This window comes from Symphalangus syndactylus, chromosome 1, assembly GCF_028878055.3.
Source record: "Symphalangus syndactylus isolate Jambi chromosome 1, NHGRI_mSymSyn1-v2.1_pri, whole genome shotgun sequence".
NCBI classification, from domain to species: domain Eukaryota; kingdom Metazoa; phylum Chordata; class Mammalia; order Primates; family Hylobatidae; genus Symphalangus; species Symphalangus syndactylus.
Genome location: NC_072423.2, coordinates 152,046,192 through 152,068,689, shown reverse-complemented (window position 1 = coordinate 152,068,689; position 22,498 = coordinate 152,046,192). Strand labels below are relative to the sequence as shown.

General features: G+C 43.4%; 1 protein-coding gene across 1 annotated transcript in view; it reads left to right on the top strand.

Moving 5' to 3' along the window:
* Nucleotides 1-19,092, top strand: part of ERI1 (exoribonuclease 1) — a 95,083-nt gene extending 75,991 nt beyond the window's left edge. Inside the window, exons 7-8 of the mRNA XM_055288824.2 lie at nt 8,507-8,616; nt 18,875-19,092. Of these exons, the coding sequence (XP_055144799.2) occupies nt 8,507-8,614 (108 nt within the window). The 3' untranslated portion in view covers nt 8,615-8,616; nt 18,875-19,092. The remainder of the gene's footprint in view (nt 1-8,506; nt 8,617-18,874) is intronic.
* The last annotated feature ends 3,406 nt before the right edge of the window (nt 19,093-22,498 follow it).

The following is a 22,498-nucleotide window of genomic DNA, read 5'->3' as shown; positions in this document are numbered from 1 at the left end:
GAGCCACTATGCTTGGCCCACAAGCAGGTATTTAAAGACGGAAAAAAAAAAAAAAGTTTGGGTGAAAGGGAGTAGGCTGATAGAAAGTTGTTTGTCAGGAACTGGCTTACAGGAATAACACTGATTAGTGATTGGCTATACATTGTTAGGCTATAGGGTGTGGTTGTAGTGTTTGATGTGGCATTATTAGGTTACTTTACAGCTACTTGTGGTAATAGCAGTTTTAAGAGGGGAGTAGGACGTGCTTGCTATCTCATTTTAATGTCTCCCTGGGCCTGATAATTGAAGAGGACTTGCATTCCTCAGATCAAAGTCCATTTACTTTCTCAACTGTATAACCCAAGTAGCCTGAATAGATGTGCTCTGTGAGTGTCTAGTAGCCTCTGTTGTCCATGTTCCTGTGATGTCCTGACAGGATGGCTTGTGATGAGTCTGCCCTCTGAGTGACAGTGACATTTCTCCTTGCAGCCTGGCAGTAATAACCAGTTAGCAGAGAGAGACATGAACAGCACATATGCAAGGCTGCCTAGAGGAGATGAGGCAGACAGGCCTGACACCTCTCCAGTTCCCGAGGCCACACTGCACACCTTTGTGAAGTGCAGCACCCCTGCCCTGATCTTCCTGCAGGTTTCCACCAGGTTCACGTTCATCTGTTCCACCTTGATGTTGCCTCATTCCCTATTGTCTCTTGTTTTCTAGATGTGTCTTTGGGTTCCAGCAGCTCAGAGCTCTGAGTGTGGAATCATCACCAATGTGGGCCTTGGCCACTTCTTCATTTCCCCCTCCCCTAAGGCACCACTCACTGGGCTCCTGCAGAAACCAGCATTTAGTGCAGATATCAGCTAAATGGGGGGCGTGGGGCAGTGGTGCAAAGAATGGAGCAGACAGCACAGCCCAGAATTGGCTACTACTTAAGATTTAATGCTATACTGAAATGTTCACTGATAAAATATGCTATCTGGATTTATTAGTCCAGTCTCACACTGCTCTAAAGATACTACTTGAGACTGGGTAATTTATAAACAAAAGAGGTTTAATGGACTCACAGTTCCTCATGGCTGGGAAGGCCTCAGGAAACCTAACAATCATGGTGGAAGGTGAAGGGGAAGCAAGGCGCATCTTACATGGCAGCAGGTGAGAGAGAAAGCAGGGGAAACTGTCATTTATAAACGCCATCAGATCTCGTGAGAACTCACTCACTATCATGAGAACAGCCTGAAGGAAACCACCCCTGTGATCCAATCACCTCCCACCAGGACCCTCTGTTGACACATGGGGATTACAATTTGAGATGAGATTTGGATGGGGACACAGAGCCAAACAATATCAATGGAGTTTCTTTCAAGATAATCCATGGGAGAAAGGTGAGTGAGTGGGGCATTTTAGATGAAACAAGATTGGCTGTGTGTTAATAACTGTTGAAGCTGCCAAGGGTGCATTGAGGTTCTTTATACTAGTCTGGTTACTTTTGTACATACTTGAAATTTCCCAAAATAAATTATTTTTTTTTAAAGTGGATGCTGGAATCCTTCAGGCATTGCCAGCTCAGCCATTTTCTCTCTGGCCATCCTTCCCCTGATACGTTCCCTGGGATCCCTCTTCCCCTCTGCTACCCATTTCTTCACTGTCTTTCTTTCTATGGCTCTCGGAATTCCTGTCTTCCCTACCTAAAGGGAACACTTAAAACAACTCCCATTTCTTCCTTTCTTCTTCTTCTTTTTTTTCGGTTTTTTTTTTTTTTTTTTTTGGTTTTTGTTTGTTTGTTTGTTTGTTTTAAGGAGCAGGGAGTTTAATAGGGAAGAAAGAAGGGGTAAGAAAGAAACAAGAAGCTCCCCTGTACAGAGACAAAGGGAGGGTACTCCAAAGCCAAGAGAGGGAACCCCCACAACTCCCATTTCTTATGAAAAACAAGCAATTTAATTATTCTATGTCTAGACTTCTCATTAGGCTGCAGTGGAAGACCAAATATACACATTAATATTGTTTTTCTGAACAAAAGTTGTTCTCTTTGTATGAAGAATTCTGCCTTCATCTTAGTCCATCTGGACCCTGCAGCCAACTTTTAAAGTTACTGTATCCCCCCACCGCATTAGAACTCTAATATTTGTTTAACCTCAGAGTAGAATGGAAAGCATGAATGGTAGATATTTCTTACAACTCCAGGAAGTGAAATTTAGTCTCTTTCTAGAACCTTCCATCAGGCGAGGTCCACTATGAGCCTGGTTTAGAGGGGAAGGAGAATGGAGACCCCCACAATGTCCTAAGACTCTTGTTTTCTTTGTCTTCCTCTTACTCCTTTTACCAGAACTTCTGGCAAGTAACGTGTTGACTCATGGTGTTTTATCACTTCCTTCCTCTGGCTCACTTCCAGTAGAGATGCTAATGAGTTGCCAAGTCACCAGTAGGCAGGAAAAGACGGAAGGGCTTCTCTGCCATGGAAACTTGATCATCTGGTGTTAATATTCTGAAAACGACATTGACAAAATGATAGTTAAGCTGGATGAGAAGGTATCTCCTGCTTTCTGGCATGAAATCATTCTTCCTTTGTTCCCTTTGAAATCCATATCTGTGTAAAAGCTGCAACAGCAGGAATGATCTGTACTTCTTGGGGGTCTTAATCTCTGCTGTGTTGAAAGGATATGGAAAGAAATGGATGGGTACCTACATCTGGGCTCCTCATCTTAGAGAGTAGGCACCCACTTGGGAACACTTAGGCAAATGGCTTCTCTCCTTCCCCATTTTCCCTCAGGGGCCAGAAGGTCAGACAGAAAGTCCACCTTGAACCTATCTAAGGTCTAGGAGAAAGTCTTTCTAGAAACATAGGGAAAGTGAATGATGAGATGCCCAGAGACTCATAATTACAAGAGTCCAGTCTAGTCAGTTTAGGGTGAACTGACTAGGGAATGCATTGGAGATAGGGAATGCATTGGAGAAAGGTGGGGAGGATGGAATATCCTAAATTTTGTAAGTCATAAAAGTAGGGTTACCAGATAAAATATGGAATACCCACCTTAGTGTGAACTTCAGGTAAACAGCAAATACATTTTTAACACAGGCATTTCCTCAATATTGCATGGGACATAAGTATACTAAAAAAAGTATTTGCTGTTTATCTGAAATTTAATTTTAACTGGGGCCCTGCATTTTTTATTTGCTGATAACCCTAGAAAAGCCCAACCAATCAGAGCTTTTATCGCTCCGTTGACTGTAACAAGTGGTCACTGCACATTTGTCAGGGGGAAGCAAAGTCAATGACTGTGGTAATAATCCCTTATCCTGACCTACTTTCAGTGAAAAATATTACTTCTTTTATTCCTTTTGGAATGTTGCTAAAACAATGGCTGTGCTCTGACGGTAACTCCCATCCAAAGATCTCTTATTACATGGTATATGCTCCCTAGAGAAAGCATACCATCTAGGGGTCAGAAATCGATGTTTTTCTCCATTATTTTTCTTTCTCCTTTTGATGCCTTATAAATTTTTATTTCTTTATTAAGGAAAAACTTAAAAATATATCAAAGAAGAGAGAACAGTGCAGTGAACCGCCTTGTACTCAGTATCCGGCCTCAGCAGTCATCAACTCATAATCAATACTGCCTTATCATGCTCACTTTGGCAGCACATATACTAAAATTGAAATGATACAGAGTTTTGCATGGCCCATGTTAAAAAAAAAAAAAAGAAAAGGGAGGGAAAAAAAGAATACTGCTTCATGCTTGGCACAGTGGTTCATGCCTGTAATCCCAGCACTTTGGGAGGCTGAGGCAGGAGGATCACTTGAATCCAGGAGTTCAAGACCAGCCAGGACAACATAGAAAGACCCTGTCTCTATAATTTTTTTTTCTTTTTTTTTGAGACGGAGTCTCATTCTGTAGTCCAGGCTGGAGTGTAGTGGTGTGATCTGGGCTCACTGCAAACTCCGCCTCCTGGGTTTACGCCATTCTCCAGCCTCAGCCTCCTGAGTAGCTGGGACTACAGGCGCCTGCCACCACGTCTGGCTAATTTTTTGTATCTTTAGTAGAGATGGGGTTTCACCATCTTAGCCAGGATGGTGTCGATTTCCTGACCTTGTGATCCACCCGCCTCGGACTCCCAAAGTGCTGGGAGTACAGGTGTGAGCCACCGTGCCCAGCCTAAAATTTTTTTTTTTAATTTAGCCTGGTGTGGTGGTGTGCACCTGTAGTCCCAGCTACTTGGGAGGCTGAGGCAGGAGGATCACTTGAGCCTAGGAGTTTGAGGTTGCAGCAGTGAGCTTTCATGGCATCACTGCTTTCCAGCCTGGGCAACAGTGAGACCCTGTCTCAAAGAATACTGCCTCATCTATTCCACCACATTTTTGTCCATTCCAACTACATTATTTCGAAATAAATTCCAGAGAGCTGGACTTTATTGCTTTGTAACTTTCTACTTCTGACTGTACCTTTTCTTTCCCAGCAGTGGAATTGTGTGGACAGTGGCTGCCCCAAACCTGAACTTGCGTTGCCCCACATTTATCGTTGTGTAGTTGCCTGCCTTCCCGATATCAAATCCCCAAATGTGCATTTTCCAGCCTCCCTTAACTCCACAGCTCAGACACTCAACTTCAGTTTTGAAAATCAGACCCTCTTGGGCACAAGATTTTGACTAGAACTTGGGCTTGGAGGAAGCGGGAGGGGTTGGGTGCATGCCATCAGGTCAGCTCTGCAATGGCATTCTGGGGGCTGCTCCTGGAAGATGACCCAGGAAAATATTCCTCCTGCTTTTTCCAAGGAGTTTGTGAGTACCCTAACTACCTTAATAAAGCCCTTCCTTTACACACTACCTAGAAGGATTCCAATGACTTTTAGTAGATAGCTGGAGTGATACAAAAGCTGATCGTTCTAACCTTCTAAAGAAGCCTAAGAGGAGAGGTGTACACAAGCACTTCAGTCGCTCAGGAGAAAAATGTTGTGATTTGTGTGAATATGTTAATTTATTAAGTACGGGTTTATGGGACCACCCGGTAGCAGTCGTTTCCAAAGTGTAATCCCCCCTGCATCCCCCTCCAGCCCACCAACCAACAGCATCAACATCACCTAGAAACTTCTATAAATTCAGATTCTTGGACCTATTTCCAAGACCTCACGAATCAGAAACTTGGGAGTGGGGCCTAGTAATCTGCGTTGTAACAAACCCTAGATGATTTACATCAGCAAATTCCAGCCTGAGGGCTACATTCTGTGCCCACCTCTTTTTTTGTTTTTGTTTGTTTGTTTGTTGTTGTTATTTTGAGACTGAGTCTTGTTCTGTCACCCAGGCCAGAGAGCAATGACATGATCTTGACTCACTGCAAACTCTGCCTGCTGGGTTCAAGTGATTCTCCTGCTTCAGCCTCCTGAGGAGATGAGATTATAGGCTTGTGCTTCCATGCCTGGCTAATTTTTGTATTTTTAGTAAAGACAGGATTTCACTATGTTGGCCAGGCTGGTCTTGAACCCCTGACCTCAAGTGATCACCCTCCTCAGCCTCCCAAAGGGCTGGGATTACAGGCCTGAGCCACCGCGCCTGGCCCTACCACTTTTTTTTATAAATAAATTTTTACTGGAACATAGCCACTCTCATTCATTTATGTATTGCCTCTCTCTGCTTGTGTACTAAACTTGTAGAGTGTCATGGTTGCGATATAGACCGTAATGGCCCACCAAGCTTACAGTATGTACCATCTGGCCCTTGACAGAGAAAGTTCAGGGCCCCTGCTTTAGATTCACTCTAAATGATGAGACAGTAAAATTTAGAGGAGGAGTCAATAAGAATTAAACAGGAATATGTGACACTAATTTATAACAAAGTGTAGCTGTTGGGATTCGTGTCCATAAAATGGTGGTCTTTCCTTAGCTGAGGTCTGTGAGAGACAGAACAGCCGGTTTTTTCTAACTTGTTAATGGCAGTCTTCATGCTGAGGACAAATTTAACAAAGTCTTACTTGATCAAGATGCTTTTTTTAAAGTGTGTGCATGAGCATGCATGTGTTGGTTTGTGTGTATCTAGAAGATAATCTCTTGAGCAACCAGGAGGAATCACAGAAAAGAGAATTTTATCCTACCATTAGGAAATAACTCCCGTCCTCTTTCAAGTCCTAATTTGTTTGTCTAGACTGCGGCATTTACCATGAATGCTAAAAAATAGGGATAGTGGGCCAGGTGTGGTGGCTCACACCTGTAATCCCAGAACTTTGGGAAGCCAAGCTGGACAAATTGCTTGAGGCCAGGAGTTCAGGACTAGCCTGGACAAGATGGTGAGATCACCAATGCTACAAAAATACCAAAAATTAGCTTGGCATGGTGGCCTGCACCTGTGGTCCCAGCTACTCGGCAGACTGAGGTGGCAAGATAACTTAAGCCCAGGAGTCTGAGACCAGCCTGGGTAATACGGCAAAACCTTGTCTCTACAAAAAATACAAAAACTAGGTGTGTGTGGTGGTGGGCGCCTGTAGTCCTAGCTACTCTGGAGGCTGAGGTGGGAGGATCTCTTGAGCCAGGGAGGTGGAGGCTGCAGCAAGCTGAGATCACGCCACTGCACTCCAGCCTGGGTCACATTGATACCCTGTCTCAAAACCAGCCAACCAACCAACCAATTCATTCTGTTTGCCCCACAGTTTCACTCTTAAGAATGCACTGTAACAAAATAAGTAAGGATGTGTTCAATGATATAGCAAGAAGCCTGTTGGTTTCAGCACTGTTTATAACAGTAAAAAATGAAAAGCAGCCTAAATGTCCTACCTAATCAATGTGGTTAACTGTGATATACATGTATTATGGAATATTATGTGGCCATTAACATGATGTCGTAAAAACATACATATTGGCATGGATAAATACTCATACTGTTGAGTGAGCAATGGTGTCAAAACATTATTTTGTATATTTTCCTGCAATGGACTTACTATTATGTATACCCATTTGTATGCCTACATTATAATCTATAAGTGTACACAGGAAAATTCTCAAAATTTTAACTGGTTTTAAACTAGTTAGTGCTGGGCGGTAGGATTATGAGTAACTTTGACCTCCTTCTGACCGTCTCATCTTATTTTTTTGTTTGTTTTTTGAGTTTTACTTTAAGTTCCAGGATACATGTGCAGAATGTGCAGGTTTGTTACATAGGTGTACATGTGCCATGGTGGTTTGCTGCACCCACCAACCCATCATCTTGATTTTAAGCCCCACTTGTATTAGGTATTTGTCCTAATGCTCTCCCTTCCCTTGCCCCCCACCTTCATCTTATTTTTATTTATTTTTAAATTATATTTATTATTTGTTTATTTTTGAGATGGAGTTTTGCTCCTGTTGCTCAGTCTGGAGTGCAACGGAGCAATCTTGGGTCACTGCAATCTCCGCCTCTCCAGTTCAAGCCATTTTCCTATCTCAGCCTCCCTAGTAACTGGGGATTACAGGTGCATGCCACCATACCTGGCTAATTTTTTTTTTTTTTTTTTTTGGTATTTTTAGTAGAGGCAGGGTTTCAACATGTTGGCCAGGCTGGTCTCGAACTCCTGACCTTAGGCCCACCTCAACCTCCTAAAGTGCTGGGATTACAGGCTTGAGCCACTGCACCCTGCCCTTATTTTTATTTTTATTTTTTATTTTTTATTTTTCTCCGGTGATCATGTATTACTTGTGTAATTATATGCATTTTAATGCACATGCATATACAGACATCTTAGTTTGGAGATGTAACAACATATTTAAATAGATAAATTTAGATCCCCTACCTTCTGCTCAAGTTGACATAAATGTCCTCCCCATGCAGCTGGGTGGGAGCATTAGGCCCCACAAGGGTTGCAGGTTCCCTACTTTTGCAGAGAGGGAAAGAGGCACATTCTGGTAGGGACAACACATTAAGGACCCCTTGCTTCTTCCTCATTTCCTGGGTGGGATGGTCAATCACCCCAGTATGCCTGGAACTGAGGGATTTCCCAGGATATAAGACTTTCAGTACAAATAGGGAAAATCCCAGGCAAACTGGGTCCAGTTGATCCTCCTATTCCTGGCAGATGTAAAAAGAATGGTATATGCGCCTACAGGTACACAGAGCTACATTTGTGACTCGCGCTGCGGTATGTGGTTTCATGAGAAGTTACTTATGAAATCATTGCTCATTTCTGATCGTCATGGCCAGGAAAGGAGATAAAATCAGCAGGGTTGAGGTCAGTTCAAAAAGGAGGCCTTCCAACCCCAAAGAAAGCAGAACCCATTTCAGGAGATAACACCTTCTCTTCTCTGCATTTAACACCAGTGCATGCATTTGTTCTGTGTCTGAGCCTCTGTAAATTAAAAAAATAAAAATAAAAATAAGTGTTTTCTGAATAATTCAGGTCAAATTAGGCATTCAGTGACTCAATTTCCCACTTTCTTTACTATTAAACATTAAACTATTTAATGTCGCTGAAATTGCGTTTACTGTATTCCATTAGCCGAAGTTGTGCCCATTCTGTGCCCAAGTTGTGCCCATTCTGCTAAAGCTCTCGACATTCTTATTATCATTAAAGAGAAAGAGGAAAGGACCAGGAGTGGGGACCGGCAAACCACAGCTTGTGTGGGAAGGAAATTTGACATGTGATTCAAGCGGACGTTTGTGTAAACTGCTGGGAGATTAACAGTGAGTATCTCTCTGTGTGTTGCCCATCCACCCATTTATAAGTGGTGGGAGAGATGGCGCAGAGGGGGAACAATGCCCATTCAACAAGTGCAAGTTGTGGGCTCAGCTGGCTGCTAGTCAGTCATCCTTTGTTTGAAAGCAGCACACCTCCTATTCACTAGCTGAGTCAGGAGCTGTTCTCCTGGGTAGTTTCAGAGAATCACCTCATTGCTCACATGCACGTCATTCCCTTTGGATCATAGCATGCTGGAGGGTTTAACCAGGGAGGTGACAATGAGTGTCTCTGCAGAACAGGCCAAGCACATTCCCTGACCAGGTCATGCGGGTGAGTTAATAGGTTCACTACGTGCTCCTCCTACCCTGGAGAGCAGCGTGACGTTAGTTCCTAAGCCGCAGGGTTAGCATGTACAGTCTTATGTGGTGGCCTTGGCTTTAGAGTTAGCCAGACTTAGGGCAGAGCTGTAGCTCAACCACTTCCTCACTGTGTGATATTTGGCAAGCTATTCGCCATCGCTCAGTTTCCTCCAATAGATTAGGGAAATAACCTGGATCCCGCTTCACTCTCATCTTTCCCCTTCTTCACTGAGTTTCTCTAACCTGTGCTTCTTTGTTGCCTGTAAAACATATAGGCCAAAGGGAAAGTTGATTCTGGCATATTCCAGACCATTCTTGCCTTCTTTAATTTAGTTTAATTTTAAAAATATTTATAAATAGAAATGGGGTCTTGCTATGTTGCCCAGGCTGGTGTTGAACTACTGGCTTCAAGTGGGCAGGAGCCTTGGCATCCCAAAGTGCTGGAATTATAGGTGTGAGCTACCACATCCAGCCTGGATCTCTTTCCACTGGGGAACTTAAGATTCTTCTTCCTTTTCTGAAAATGACTTGGACGCAAGGGTTTGCAAAGTATGTTCCAGGGACCACTGGTGGTGCACTGTGGTCCCCTAGATGATACAAACTTCAGAGGGAAGAAAATGCCCTATGAGGAGGAAGCAGAGAGGAGCCCCGCTGGCTCTGAGTGGAGACTCTTGGCTCTACCTTCAGAACTCCACTCCTGGTCACCATCAAAGTCCTGCCTGGAGACCACAGATTCCAATCCTTTCTTGTTCTCCCCACCTGTTCTTCACCAGCTGCACAAAATGAAGAGCTTTGGGTAGCCAGAGCGATGCCTTGGGTTTTTGTTGTTTTACACCATCAGGAAAAATAGAGGGATTAGGTGGGAGAGTCCACTTAGCTTTTCAGTGAAGAAATGAAAAGTGTGGCAAGATGGGTTCAGGTGCATTTTGCTGGTGGGAATGGAAATAAGATTGGGAGGAGGAGGATGTGAATGTGAACAGTGAGACAGATTCCCTGAAATTACCCAAGAGAACGGCTCCTGACTCGACCGCTGGCACAGAGGGTGTGCTACTTGCAAAGCAAGGATGACGACTGAGATGGGATCACATTTGCATTTTTTTGGATTGTCATCAGTCTCATTGTGCCATGTTTCCAATCTGCACATGTGCGGATGTGCAACCGGGAGGCACAGACAGGCACCAAGAGCCAGTAAAGAAAATCCCACCTTCTCCTTGTAAGCAAACCTAATCCAAGGACCCAGGACACTTGCTTGACCCAATTAAGCAAAAACTCCACTGCTTCGTCCTCCTCCTTATATGCTGTGAGAGAGGAAAGGAAGAGGGGCCGACAGAGAAGGGGTGGGTGGTGAGCTCAGGTGTGTTTTCCTGGTGGGGGGACACATTGGTGCCAACTTGTTCTGTTTGTCCAGTGATGTAAAAGTCTTTCAAAGTTGTCACTGGTTGACCCAATCATTCTAGTTCTAGGAATCCAGCCAAAGGAAATAATCAGCAATGCAGATGAAGATCTGTGTTAAGGGTACTTAGTCTAGCTTAGTGATTATGGTAAAATATTGGAAAAAAATCTACATGACCAAAGGTGGAAAATGAAGTAGAATATGATGGAATTACCCAGTCTATGAAGATGTTGTTTTAGGAGTATTCATTTTTAAACGGAAAAAGTAACACATGCACATGGCTAAAAGTTTAAATAGGACAAAAGAGAAGAAATTAGAAAGGAATCTCTCTCTGGAGTCCTCTTCTATAGATAAAACTACGTCCTCATTTATAGATTGTGCTTTAGAAAAGAAATAGGTGAAACAAGAAAATGGTTTCAAAGTAATGATAAGTGGAGGAAAGACGCAAGATCAAAAACAACAACAACAAAATAAAACAATGAACTTTCCAGTATAATTGCCATTTGAGAGGCTTGAGAGGAGAGTAAGACAGAGAAGAAATATTCCAAGCTTTTTCTCAGTGATGAAATTTGGGATAATATTTATTTTCTGTATTTTATAAACTTTTTATAGTGTGTAGTATTACTTTCTAATACCTAGCATTTAAGGAGCTAGAAAATTGCCTTTAAGTTCAGAATTCAGCAAGGGACACCAATGATCTTCTGAAAATATTTTTTTCCAAAAATCAAGAGACTTTATATTTACACATATATATTCCCCTATTTTCTTCATGTGTAAGTTTAAAATAATGCTGCAAGTTAATTATTCAAGAACACCCAGAAAATGCATTTTATCTCCCTGTCGGCCCTTCTTCAGCATCTGACTTAATCACCACATGCAAGAACGTTAGAAAACAACACCACAAGAAAGGATTCTTGACCGGGTGCAGTGGCTCATGCCTGTAATCCAAGTACTTTGGGAGGCTGAGGCAGGTGGATCGCTTGAGGTCAGGAGTTCAAGACCAGCCTGGACAACATGGTGAAACCCTGTCTCTACTAAAAATACAAAAATTAGCTGGGTGTGGTGCATGCACCTGTACTCCCAGTTACTTGGGAGGCTGAGGCAGGAGAATCGCTTGAACCCAGGAGGCAGAGGAGGTTGCATCACAGCACTCTAGTCTGGGCGACAGAGCGAGACTGTCTCAAAAAAAAAAAAAGAGTTCTTGCCATTATTTGGTGGTCTTGTGCTCAAATAAAAACGTTTTGCTTATTTTGCATTTCAATGTCAAACACAGAAGTCTGAACTTTGCCTTTCTATAAATGAATCCATCAGGGAAGATAAATTTGACAGTGGTTCTTAGGTCAAGGTCTAATGTTATGAGAGTTTTCAAAAGAATCCCCAGGGAAAGCATCTGTCTGGTTAGCATGTGACAGCACTTAAGAACAAATTATTCCCAGTTTCCAAAAATGTGAAGTGTACATTTGGGAGTCAAGTCAAGTTTCTGGATTTACAATAGTATTTCAGAATCCATCCATATATTTTAAAGAGACAGACATTCCTAAATGCCCTCTAAAAAGACCTGTAACAAAATTGTTAATTTTTGGATGTTGGAAAGAGCTTTCTGCACTTACACTGAAGTGTGTGCATGTGTTTTTGTTGCTGTTGTTTTGAGACAGGGTCTCACTCTGTCACCCAGGCTGGAGTGCAATGGTGCAATCTCGGCTGACTGCAACCTCCGCCTCCTGGGCTCAAGTGATCCTCCTACCTCAGCCTCCCAAGTAGCTAGGACTACAGGCATGTGCCACCACACCTGGCTAATTTTTGTAGTTTTTGTAGAGAAAGGGTTTCGCCATGTTGCCTAGGCTGGTCTCAAACTCCTGGGCTCAAACAGTCTGCCTGGCTTGGCTTCCCAAAGTGCTGAGATTACAGGCCTGAACCACTGTGCCCCGCATGTGTATGTGTTTCAGTGATGGGATCCCCACAGTGTGAAGGATCTTAAGTGTGAAGACCCTTATTTGGAGAGGATTTGGAGGGGTGTTGGCTTCTTGTTCTGTTGAGAATCTTCCCGTCTACACTACTGCACACATGGCCTGTGGTCAGGCTCACCTCTGAGTCTGGCCTGGAATGAGCAAATATCTTGTTTATAGCCACAAACTGGTTCATTGGTTAAGTAGGTGAATATGTCAGGAAATAAGATTTGCTCTTGTCATGGGTAAACAGATAGGGGACATCACTGAAGATTACGGGGAATCAAATGAGCAATTGTTTTCCTTCAGTCTGTCTCACACATATCAACCTCGTAGGATGCATGACGGCTGTGAGCTGAGAGCGCCGACAGCAGGACAGAACCAGGGCTGTGAGCAGTGGTTTGCCACTTGGACAAGATTCAGATTCATACTTCTTCATACCCTGAGTTCTTGAGACCTGGGATTTATATTTGTAGAGATGTTTTGTCTTAGTTTCCTAGGACTGCCATAACAAAGTAACAGACCGGGTAGCTTCGTAAGACCCAGAATTGTATTGGCTTACAGTTTTGGAGACTGGAAGTCTGAGAGCAAGCTTTTGGCAGGGTTGGTTCCTTCTGAGGGTTGGGAGGGAGAATCTGTTCAGGCCTGTCTCTTGGCTTCTGATGGTTTGCCGGGAGTCTTTGGCATTCCTTGGCTTGTGGGCACATCACTCTAATGGTTGCCTTCATGTTCACATGCTGCTTTCCCCGTGTGAATGTGTCTGTCTCCAAATTTCCCCTTTTTATAAGGACATCAGTCATATTAGATCAAGTCCCACCCTATTACCTCATTTTAACGTAGTCACCTTTTTAAAGACCAGGTCTCCAAATACAGCAGGGGTGTCCAATCTTTTGACTTCCCTGGGCCACATTGGAAGAAGAAGAATTGTCTTGGGCCACACATAAAATACACGAACACTAATGAAAGCTGATTAGCTTAAAAAAAACTTAAGGTTTTAAGAAAGTTTATGAACCTGTGTTGGGCCACATTCAAAGCCATCCTGGGCTGCACGTGGCCCAAGGGCCGCGGGTTGGACAAGCTTGAAGTACAGTCACTTTCTGAAGTACTGGGGGTTGAAACTTTAATATGTGAATTTTGGGGGCATGCAATTCAACCCATTACAAATATACACACAGGTATATGCATACACCTGGATAATATTTTTGGAAGGGAAGACCTTGTCTCCAAAAAAAAAAAAAAAGAAAGAAGAAAGTAAGAAAGTTTGTAAAACAGCTTAAGACTATTTATTTATTTATTTATTTATTTATTTTTGAGACGGAATCTCACTCTGTCACCCAGGCTGGAGTGCAGTGGCACAATCTCCGCTCACTGCAACCTCTGCCTGCTGGGTTCTAGCAATTCTCCTGCCTCAGCCTCCTGAGTAGCTGGGATTACAGGCACATGCCACCATGCCCAGCTAATTTTTTTTTTTTTGTAAGTGTTTTTGGTAGAGATGGGGTTTTGCCACGTTGTCCAGGCTGGTCTCGAACTCCTGACCTCAGACGATCCACCCGCCTCAGCCTCCCAAAGTGCTGGGATTACAAGCGTGAGCCATCTTGTCTGGCCAAGACTTTAAAATAATTATTTTGTCAATGGAAGAGCTAGGTGTGAGTTTTACGGGAAGATGCCTGTGTGTTTAAAGTGTTATTTATCATTCAAAAGCAAATAAAGGAAACTTCTTTTTTGTTTTATCTTTTTATTGTGGTACCCCATACACCAATCAGCTAGCTTCAACAATTACTAATAATTGTTATAAGCTAACTTTTTAATAATAACAAGGATAGTAGTGATTATTAGCAATTTAAAAGCTTTGCTGGAGAATATTATCAAATACAAATAGCAGACAAGTCATCGAGGACAATTGAAACGTTAGCTACGGTGTTTCTTGACAAGCTCCAATTTTAAAATAATAGCAAATTACAATATGAGCATGAGAATCATTGTGGACTCTCAGGACAAATCCAAGCAACCAGCAGAGTCTCCTCAAGGGGCAGAGGATCATGCCCTCATTCTCAGTGCAGACTTGGGCAGCATTCCAGAAGCGTCTCCAAGAGTTAAGCATTGATATTTGCCTCACAATCCCTCTCTCTGCAATTGCTGCAAGGGCTGAGTGTCAAACTTTTCAATCCACGTACCTCTTTGATGAGGCAAAAACCCTCCCCACCATCTGCCCCACCTGTTTGTTCTGCGCACAGGGGAGGGAGATTGGCTCTGTTCCCTCTCCTTCTCTGCGTCCTGTGTGTTGATGGATGATGAGTTTCCAGCAACCCAACTGCCCAGAACAAATACCACATCTCCTTTTCTCTCTTCTCTTCGTGCTGGTTGGGGAACATAAATGTGTTTCTCATTATTTGGTCTGTTTTACAATGTGAGTTTCAGCTGGAGTTCACTGCTTTGGGGATTACAAGGTATTTCATCTCCTATAGGCCGGGCCTTTCCCTAACACTTAACAATGGCAGTCTGTCTGAAGACAGGAAACCCTGAAGTGTTTTGCTAATTTTAAAGGCTCAGACAAATATTAAGATTGGAGAGATTTTTCCTATTTTTTTTAAAAAACATAATCCTTTTATGTTGCTTGTGTGTATATGTGTTATGGGGGTTGGGAGAGTCCTGAAATGGGTGGTAGGAAGGATCCAAAGATAATTAATTCTCAGCTTAAAAACCATCATGGCGCAATGGAAAGGGAATGGGCTTTGGAGCCAGAAGGTGGGATGTGAATCCTGCGGTTTTCCTACTGGCAGTTGCAACAGCTTTACTTCCATCAGCTGCAAGATAAGGATTGTATAACCTGCTTTCTTAGGACTGGTGTGAAGACTAAATGAGATGCTGCATGAGAGCATCTGGCACGCTGTAGGGCTTCGTGAGTGCTACCTCTTTGAAAACACTTTTAAATTTTAGATTCAGGGAGTACATGTGCAGGTTTGTTACACGGGTGTATTGGGTGATGCTGGGGTTCTATTGAATAGATTGGGTTTCTATTAAACCCATCACCCAAATAGTAAACATGGTACCGAGTAGATATCTTTTCAATCCTTCCCCTTCCCGCTACCTCTCCCTACTTGGAGTCCCTAGAGGGCTATATCTTATTAAAACCTAATTCTGTAATGGTAAGGAGTTCAGCGTTGCAAATTCAAATACAGGGGCTGTGGCTACAGGATGCCCAAATCCATGGGAAAGGTCTTTTGTTGTTGTTGTTGTTGTTTGTTTGTTTGTTTGTTGTTTGTTTTTGAGATGGAGTCTCACTCTGAAACCCAGGCTGGAGTGCAGTAGCCTGATAATGGTTTACTGCAGCCTCAACCTCCTGGGCTCAAGCCTCCCGGGCTCAGGTGATCCTCCCACCTCAGACTCCTGAGTAGCTGGGACTACAGGCACATGCCACTATGCCCAGCTAATTTTTGTATTTTTTGCAGAAATGAGGTTTCACCATGTTGCCCAGGCTGGTCTTGAACTCCTGGGCTCAAGCCATCTGCCTGCCTTGGAATCCCAAAGTGTTAGGATTACACTGCGCTCTGCCAGGACAGATGTTTATATAATAGAAGTTTGCTCTGAGTTTAAGGATCATCTATAGGAGTGGGGGGCAAGGCACTTGGCCTTACTAGCCTCATTAAAGAAATGTTTCAGGAGCCCCCGCCACCTAGCTGCAGGGCACTGGGTCATCTGGAATACAGAAATCATAATAATCCCCTTTGCATCATAGGCTGACTTGAGGATCAAATGAGATAATGTCTGCGAAAGTACTTGGTAAACCTGAACCACTGTCTAAATGTATTGCTGAGGGCCTGAGGTAGAGAGGACGTTTACTTTGGGCCATTCATGAGGTTCAAGTACAAACTCTCCATTACATGGCATTCAGTGCAGAGCAAACACGTTCTATTTGGCTTTAGCATTGAATGAAAAGTCAACAGTGCCTTTTCAGTTGCTTTGCTTCCTCTCTTCTCCTTTCAAAACAAAGCCAGGTCCTCTATGAGTTTCCTGCTGAGTTTATAAAGAGATGCCGGATTACAAATCCAGCCCCGGCTCTGAGGATCTTAGAGGCTGGGGAAGAGTATGGCATCAAAACAAGGGGTGCCTGAGGACACCTACCCTTGGTTTTTCATCAAGGGGTTGGCCTTCTCTCAAGCCTTGAACCAGGGCCAACTACCCCAGAAGCAATGCTTTCTTTCCCATGGAGATAGTCACAGGAGAGGCACCATGAAAGAACTTGGACAATGTCACTGCTAGACCGTGGAAGGTGTCACTGTGAGGATGATCAGGAGGGAGGAGCGGTGGCTTGGGGCTGACCTCGGAAGCATGGTCCAGCTGCCTGATGTTGATTGTACATTTCAGGCATGCTTTGAGAAGAGTCCTAAGTGATCCAAAGTCCCGTTCTATGAAATGAAATGTCCATCTCTTTACTTCTATTGCCATCTTCTTTTTTTTTTTTTTTCTTTTGAGACGTGATCTCATTCTGTCACCCAGCCTGGAATTGCATGATCATGGCTCACTGCAGCCTCAAACTTTTGGGCTCAAGCAATCCTCCCACCTCAGCCTCCCAAAATGCTGGATTACAGGCGTGAGTCACTGTGCCCAGCCTCTGTTCCCATTTTCTGTCTGCCTTTCTCCTGACATTCTTCTTTTCTTCAATCTCACGCACCCATCCTGCAGATCCTAAATATTGCCTTTACGATGGGAGTCCGGGCTCTTCACTCTCTAGACGAAGCCACCTTTCCTACCCAGGTCCCAAACGAACCCATTCCCTCTGTGCCTTTGCTCTTCTAGCTCTCCTGCTTCCTCTGGAAGTTCCCCTTTCTTCTCTCTTCCCATTTACACCCTCTCCATCCTTCAGGACCCTTTGTGCGTGCCTCCCCATGAAGCCTTTTGTGACTATTCAGTCCCCAGCCCTTTCTCCCCGCTCTCATATGCTACATATTTTTTATATTTTTTGTATTACTCTTTGGCCCTTCATGATTTTCTGTTTCTTATTCACTCATTAACAGTTGAGTGTCTTTGTGCTAGGCTTTGCATTTGGTACTGGGGACCCAGTGGTAAACCAAACAAACAGGGCCTCTCTTCAGAAGTAATTTATCATTTAGGGCCGGGCGCGGTGACTCACACCTGTAATCCCAACACTTTGGGAGGCTGAGGCAGGTGGATCACCTGAGGATCACAGGCTGAGTTCGAGACCAGCCTGGCCAACATGGTAAAAACCGGTCTCTACTGAAAATACAAAAATTAGCCAGACACGGTGGCGTGCGCCTGTAATCCCAGCTACTCAGGAGGCTGAGGCTAGAGAATCACTTGAACTAGGGAGGCAGAAGTTGTAGTGAGCCAAGATTGTGCCACTGCACTTCAGCCTAGGTGACAGAGTGACACTCTGTCAAAAAAAAAAAAGAGTAATTTATCATTTAGTAGGCAGTTAAGAGACTTTTTTAAAAGAAAGAAAAGAAAGAAGAAAAGACATAACTAAGCACTATATACATCATAAAGAATGTGGATTTTATTCTGAAAGCAATAAAAGCCATTGCAGAAATTTAAATTTTTTTTAATTAAAAAAATGCATAACAACCCAAATGCCCATCAATCAAAGAGTGGATAAAGAAATTATAGTATACATATATACCATGGAATACTACTCAGCCACAAAAAGAAATGCAGTAATGGCATTTGCAGCAACCTGGGTGGAATTGGAGACCATTATTCTAAGTGAAGTAACTCAGGAATGGAAAAGCAAACATTGTATGTTCTCATTCCTAAATGGGAGCTAAGCTATGAGGATGCAAAGACATGAGAGTGATACAATGGGCCGGGCACGGTGCTGGGATTACAGGCATGAACCACCACACCCAGCCACAATTTGGTAAGTTTTAACATCTGTATATACCCATAAAACCATCACCACAATATGATGAGCATATCCATCCACCAACAAAGAGTTCTTGTGCTCCCTTCTTCCTTCTCCCCAAGTAAGAATTGAACTCCAATGCTATTGATTAGTTCAACTTTTTAAGAATTTTGTAGAAATCATCATACAGGGCCAGGCACAGTGGCTCATGCCTGTAATCCTAGCACTTAGGGAGTCAGGAGGTTTGCTTGAGCCCAGGAGTTCAAGACCAGCCTGCACAATATAGTGAGACCTTGTCTCTACAAAAAAATAAAAAATTATCCAGGTGTGGTGGTGCATGCCTGTGATCCCAACTACTCAGGAGACTGAGGTGGAAGAATCAGTTGAGCCTCGGAGGTCAAGGCAGCATTGAGCTGTGATGGTATCATTGCAATCCAGCCAGGGCAACAGAGCAGGACACTCTCTCAAAAAAAAAAAAAAAAACCCCAACCAAATAAATAAATAATTGTACACTATATACTCTTTTTCACGTGGCTTTCATGCTCTTTACTCCTGAAGAGCATTCCATTGTATGATACAGCAGTTTATCCATTTACCTGTCAATGGAACTTTGGGGTTGTTTCTACTTTTTGGTTATTATGAATAATGCCGCAGTCTTTGCTAACGGTATTGGTATGGACACATGCTTTCATTTCTTTTGGGTAGACAACTGTGAGTGGAATTGCTGAGTCATGTGGCAAACTACCAGTTCTGTTGAACCTCAGGGCCATCATTCTGTTCCTGTCAGCTCATTGTAGAACCTCATCGATGAAGACCAAGATGGTAAAGAAGAAAAATTGTAGCTAACATTTACTGCACATTTACTACAAGCCAAGCATTGCACTATGAGGTTGAAGTGCATTATTCATTAACCCCTTCACTAATTCCTCTGAAATAGGTACTGTGAATACCTTCATTTAAAATGAGGAAGCTTAGCCTTTTCAAAGTTAAGTAACTTGCCTAAAGTTTCTTAACATCTAGCGAAAAGGATAGAACTCAAACCTAGGTCTTTCTGACCGTGCAGTTTGTGTTTCTGTCCATGGTGTAAGTGAATGAGTCAATGTATGCTAAAGTCAAGACTCTTATCTTGTGTTTTGCCTTCTTTCAGCATGGACAGAAGCACATTAATCTAGTCACAGGTGCCATTGAGGGGCATTCTGATTAGCTGAGATGTTGGTTTCATTTTGCTTTACTATTAGTCTAAGAATCTAAGGAAAATATAATGTGCAAGATACATTTGGCAATCATTTTATAGATTTTATTAAAACTCCATAGGAATCCTTTATAAAGTTGTCTAATCTAAAATATATGACTATGTTTAAGATGCATTTGTTTGTTTGGTTTAGATGGTAGTTTTTTACAGGGCTTCATCCATCGAAACAGAATAAATGGAAATTGATTGTAGAATCCTGAGAATTTGTAATATTTGGAGGCAGAATGACATAGCATAGAGAACATGAGTTTGCAGGTAAAAGAGACTTGGATTGAATATTCGGTCTGATGTTTCACAATGGAAAAACTATTGAAACCTCATTTTCTCCTTGGTAGAATGAAGATAGTAATCCCTATTTAAAGGGTGGTTGTAAGGATTAAAGAAGATGACAGACTTGTTACCCGTTGACACATTAGATTCTTGGTGAGGGTCAGGTCCTAGTTCATTTTTCTAGTCCCCCCCCAACCTTTTTTTTTTTTTTAATGGGATCACACCTTTTTAACCTGGCTTAAAATCTAAATCCCTTCCTGCTAGGAGTTGGTGATCCTTCCCAAACCGTATGCAAAATTTAGTATGTTTGTACATGTTCATTTTGTGAGAAAATATCCCTGTGTATTAGTCCCTTTTCAAACTGTTATAAAGCACTACCTGAGACTGGGTAATTTATGAAGAAAAGAGGTTTCATTGACTCACAGTTCCACATGGCTGGGGTGGCCTCAGGAAACTTACATTTTTGGCAGAAGGAGAAGGGGAAGTGAGGCACGCAGCAAGATGCAGGGGAAGTGCCACACTTTTAAACCATCAGATCTCCTGAGAACTCACTTACTATCACAAGAACAGCCTGGGGGAAACCACCCCCATGATCCAATCACCTCCCACCAGGCACCTCCCCATGGGAATTACAATTCCAGATGAGATTTGAGTGGAGACGCAGAGCCAAATCATATCACCCTGGCTTTCATCAGATTTCAAAGAAATCCATGATTCAAAGGCAATTTAGAACCACTGGGAGATTGTTTTTCATTTATTCAACAGTATTTACTGAATATACACTATGGGTCAAGTGTTTTGCTCAGACAAACTGTGTCCCCGATTTTCAGGAAGGTACAGCCTAGAGTGGTGAATAAAATTATGACCTGTTTTGTGAATCTCTGTGTTATCACACTATTGTTAGGTTGGTGCAAAAGTAATTGAGGCTTTTGCCATTGAAAGTAATTACTTTTCACCAACTTCATGCTTACATGTATGGAGATGACACATGAGAGAAAAAGGTGAGTACATGGAATAAAAAGCAGAAGAGTCCAGGCAGTAGAGTGGACAGGAACAGGCATCAAGAAAATAAACCTTCCTGACCTTGACTTACAGCCAGCTGCTGTATTAAGGTGTAGGATTGTGTAGGTTCTGCCCCACAGAAGTGCCAGCCAAGGGGTGAGTGGAGAGAGTTGGGGTGGGGACGTGATGAGATGCAGCTTGAGCTCCCTTCACCACCTGGGGGCCCTCAAGACTCTACCTATCTGGAGAGAGTAACTTTTTCTAATATGCTCCAAGGTACTATAAGAGGCTGCCAGCCCAGTATATTGCTGCTACACAGAGAGTCAGATTTTCCTTTACGAGCTGAGCTGTTAAACTTGAAAGTAGATCAACTCTAGTTCTGAAAAAGAAAAAAAAAAAGTGAGTTCTTTGGCTCTTTGCTCAATTGATCCCTTAGAGGACATAATCACGATAACTAACAGTTGGGTCACTATGTCAACAGTGTTTGGGGAACAAAGGAGGTGTCATTTAGCCTCACACCTTTCCAGACAGCTAGTAAGGTGAGTTGGAAAAATCCCAATGCAGGAGAGGAATTTGTTTTTTTTGCGGCTCGGTCCCCTCATTTTATAGATAAAGAAACTGGGACCCAGCCTTTTCTTAAGCATGCAGCTGGAGAGTGGATGGTAAAGGCAGGAGGCCTTGGAGGATTCATTGTACTCACTCTGAGCACTCGACAATGGGAAGGGGCCCCTCCGCGGTGACACTGGCTCTCCTGGCCCTGTTCACAGTGACTAGCTCCACCCACCTGGCATATCTCGGGGCCAGAGCCTGTGCATATTTATTCTTTCGAGTCTTGCACTTTGCTCTTTTATTTTTACTGGCCCTGCACTTGTGTTTGCTCTTGGTGCTCTCTTCATACATATTGCAGGAGGCCCCCTGTTTAACTTGAGCTTGGTACTAAATATAACTACTGCTATCGCCAGAGGCATCCATACATGTCAGCCCTTTTTCAGTGTTTGTCTGCTCCACCCCAGGTCGCAGGCACGGGGCAGGCCCCAGCACTCCTTTCATAGGAATTCACTTTTAAATGGAAACTATCACCAAAAGCAGGGGTGACCGGGGCCGGGAAGAAATCAGTTCTATCACAGGCTGCACTCATGCTTCGTCCCTGGTGTGCAAAAGCCCAGTCCCCAAATCTCCAAACCTCTCTTCTCCGTTTCACAGCATGGTAGATGCCCCTCTCACTGACTCCATCCCCATCCCGTGGGCCCTTTGAGAGGAACTGCAAAGTGTCTGCAGCTTTGACACGTGCTTTTGTCCTCCGGTGCCTTCCAAAGCCCTTAGGTCATGCCACAGAACTGCAAACCATGGTTCTTGGACATTGTTCCCACACTGCACATTGCACCAGGACAAGCTTCCACCTCACCTCCTCCAGGAAGCTCTCACCCACACTCCTATCAACAATGCCCTTGCCTGTCTATGGTAATCGTGGTGATTAAAAGTTGCCTGCATGGTTCATAAATTATTGTGTGGTTTTCATCTTGTCAAAATGAGAGCAAAAGCCCTTCATTACTCGAATTAGTGTCTTCCACTCACCAATCCCTGATCCCTTTTCTCAGTGCTGAGAAAACAGGTGCTTGCCAATATCTCACTCTCTTGAGAACACGGGAGAAGATTCATGCTCCCATTTCCTACTTCTCTGAATACGGTAGGATCTGCTGTGACCTCCACTGCAGGCTGGGGAATACCAGGCCAGAAGCGGGGCTTGGAGGGGCAGCTGGAGCTCCTAGAGAGAAAAGAGGGCACCCGCCCAGCCAGCTGAATCA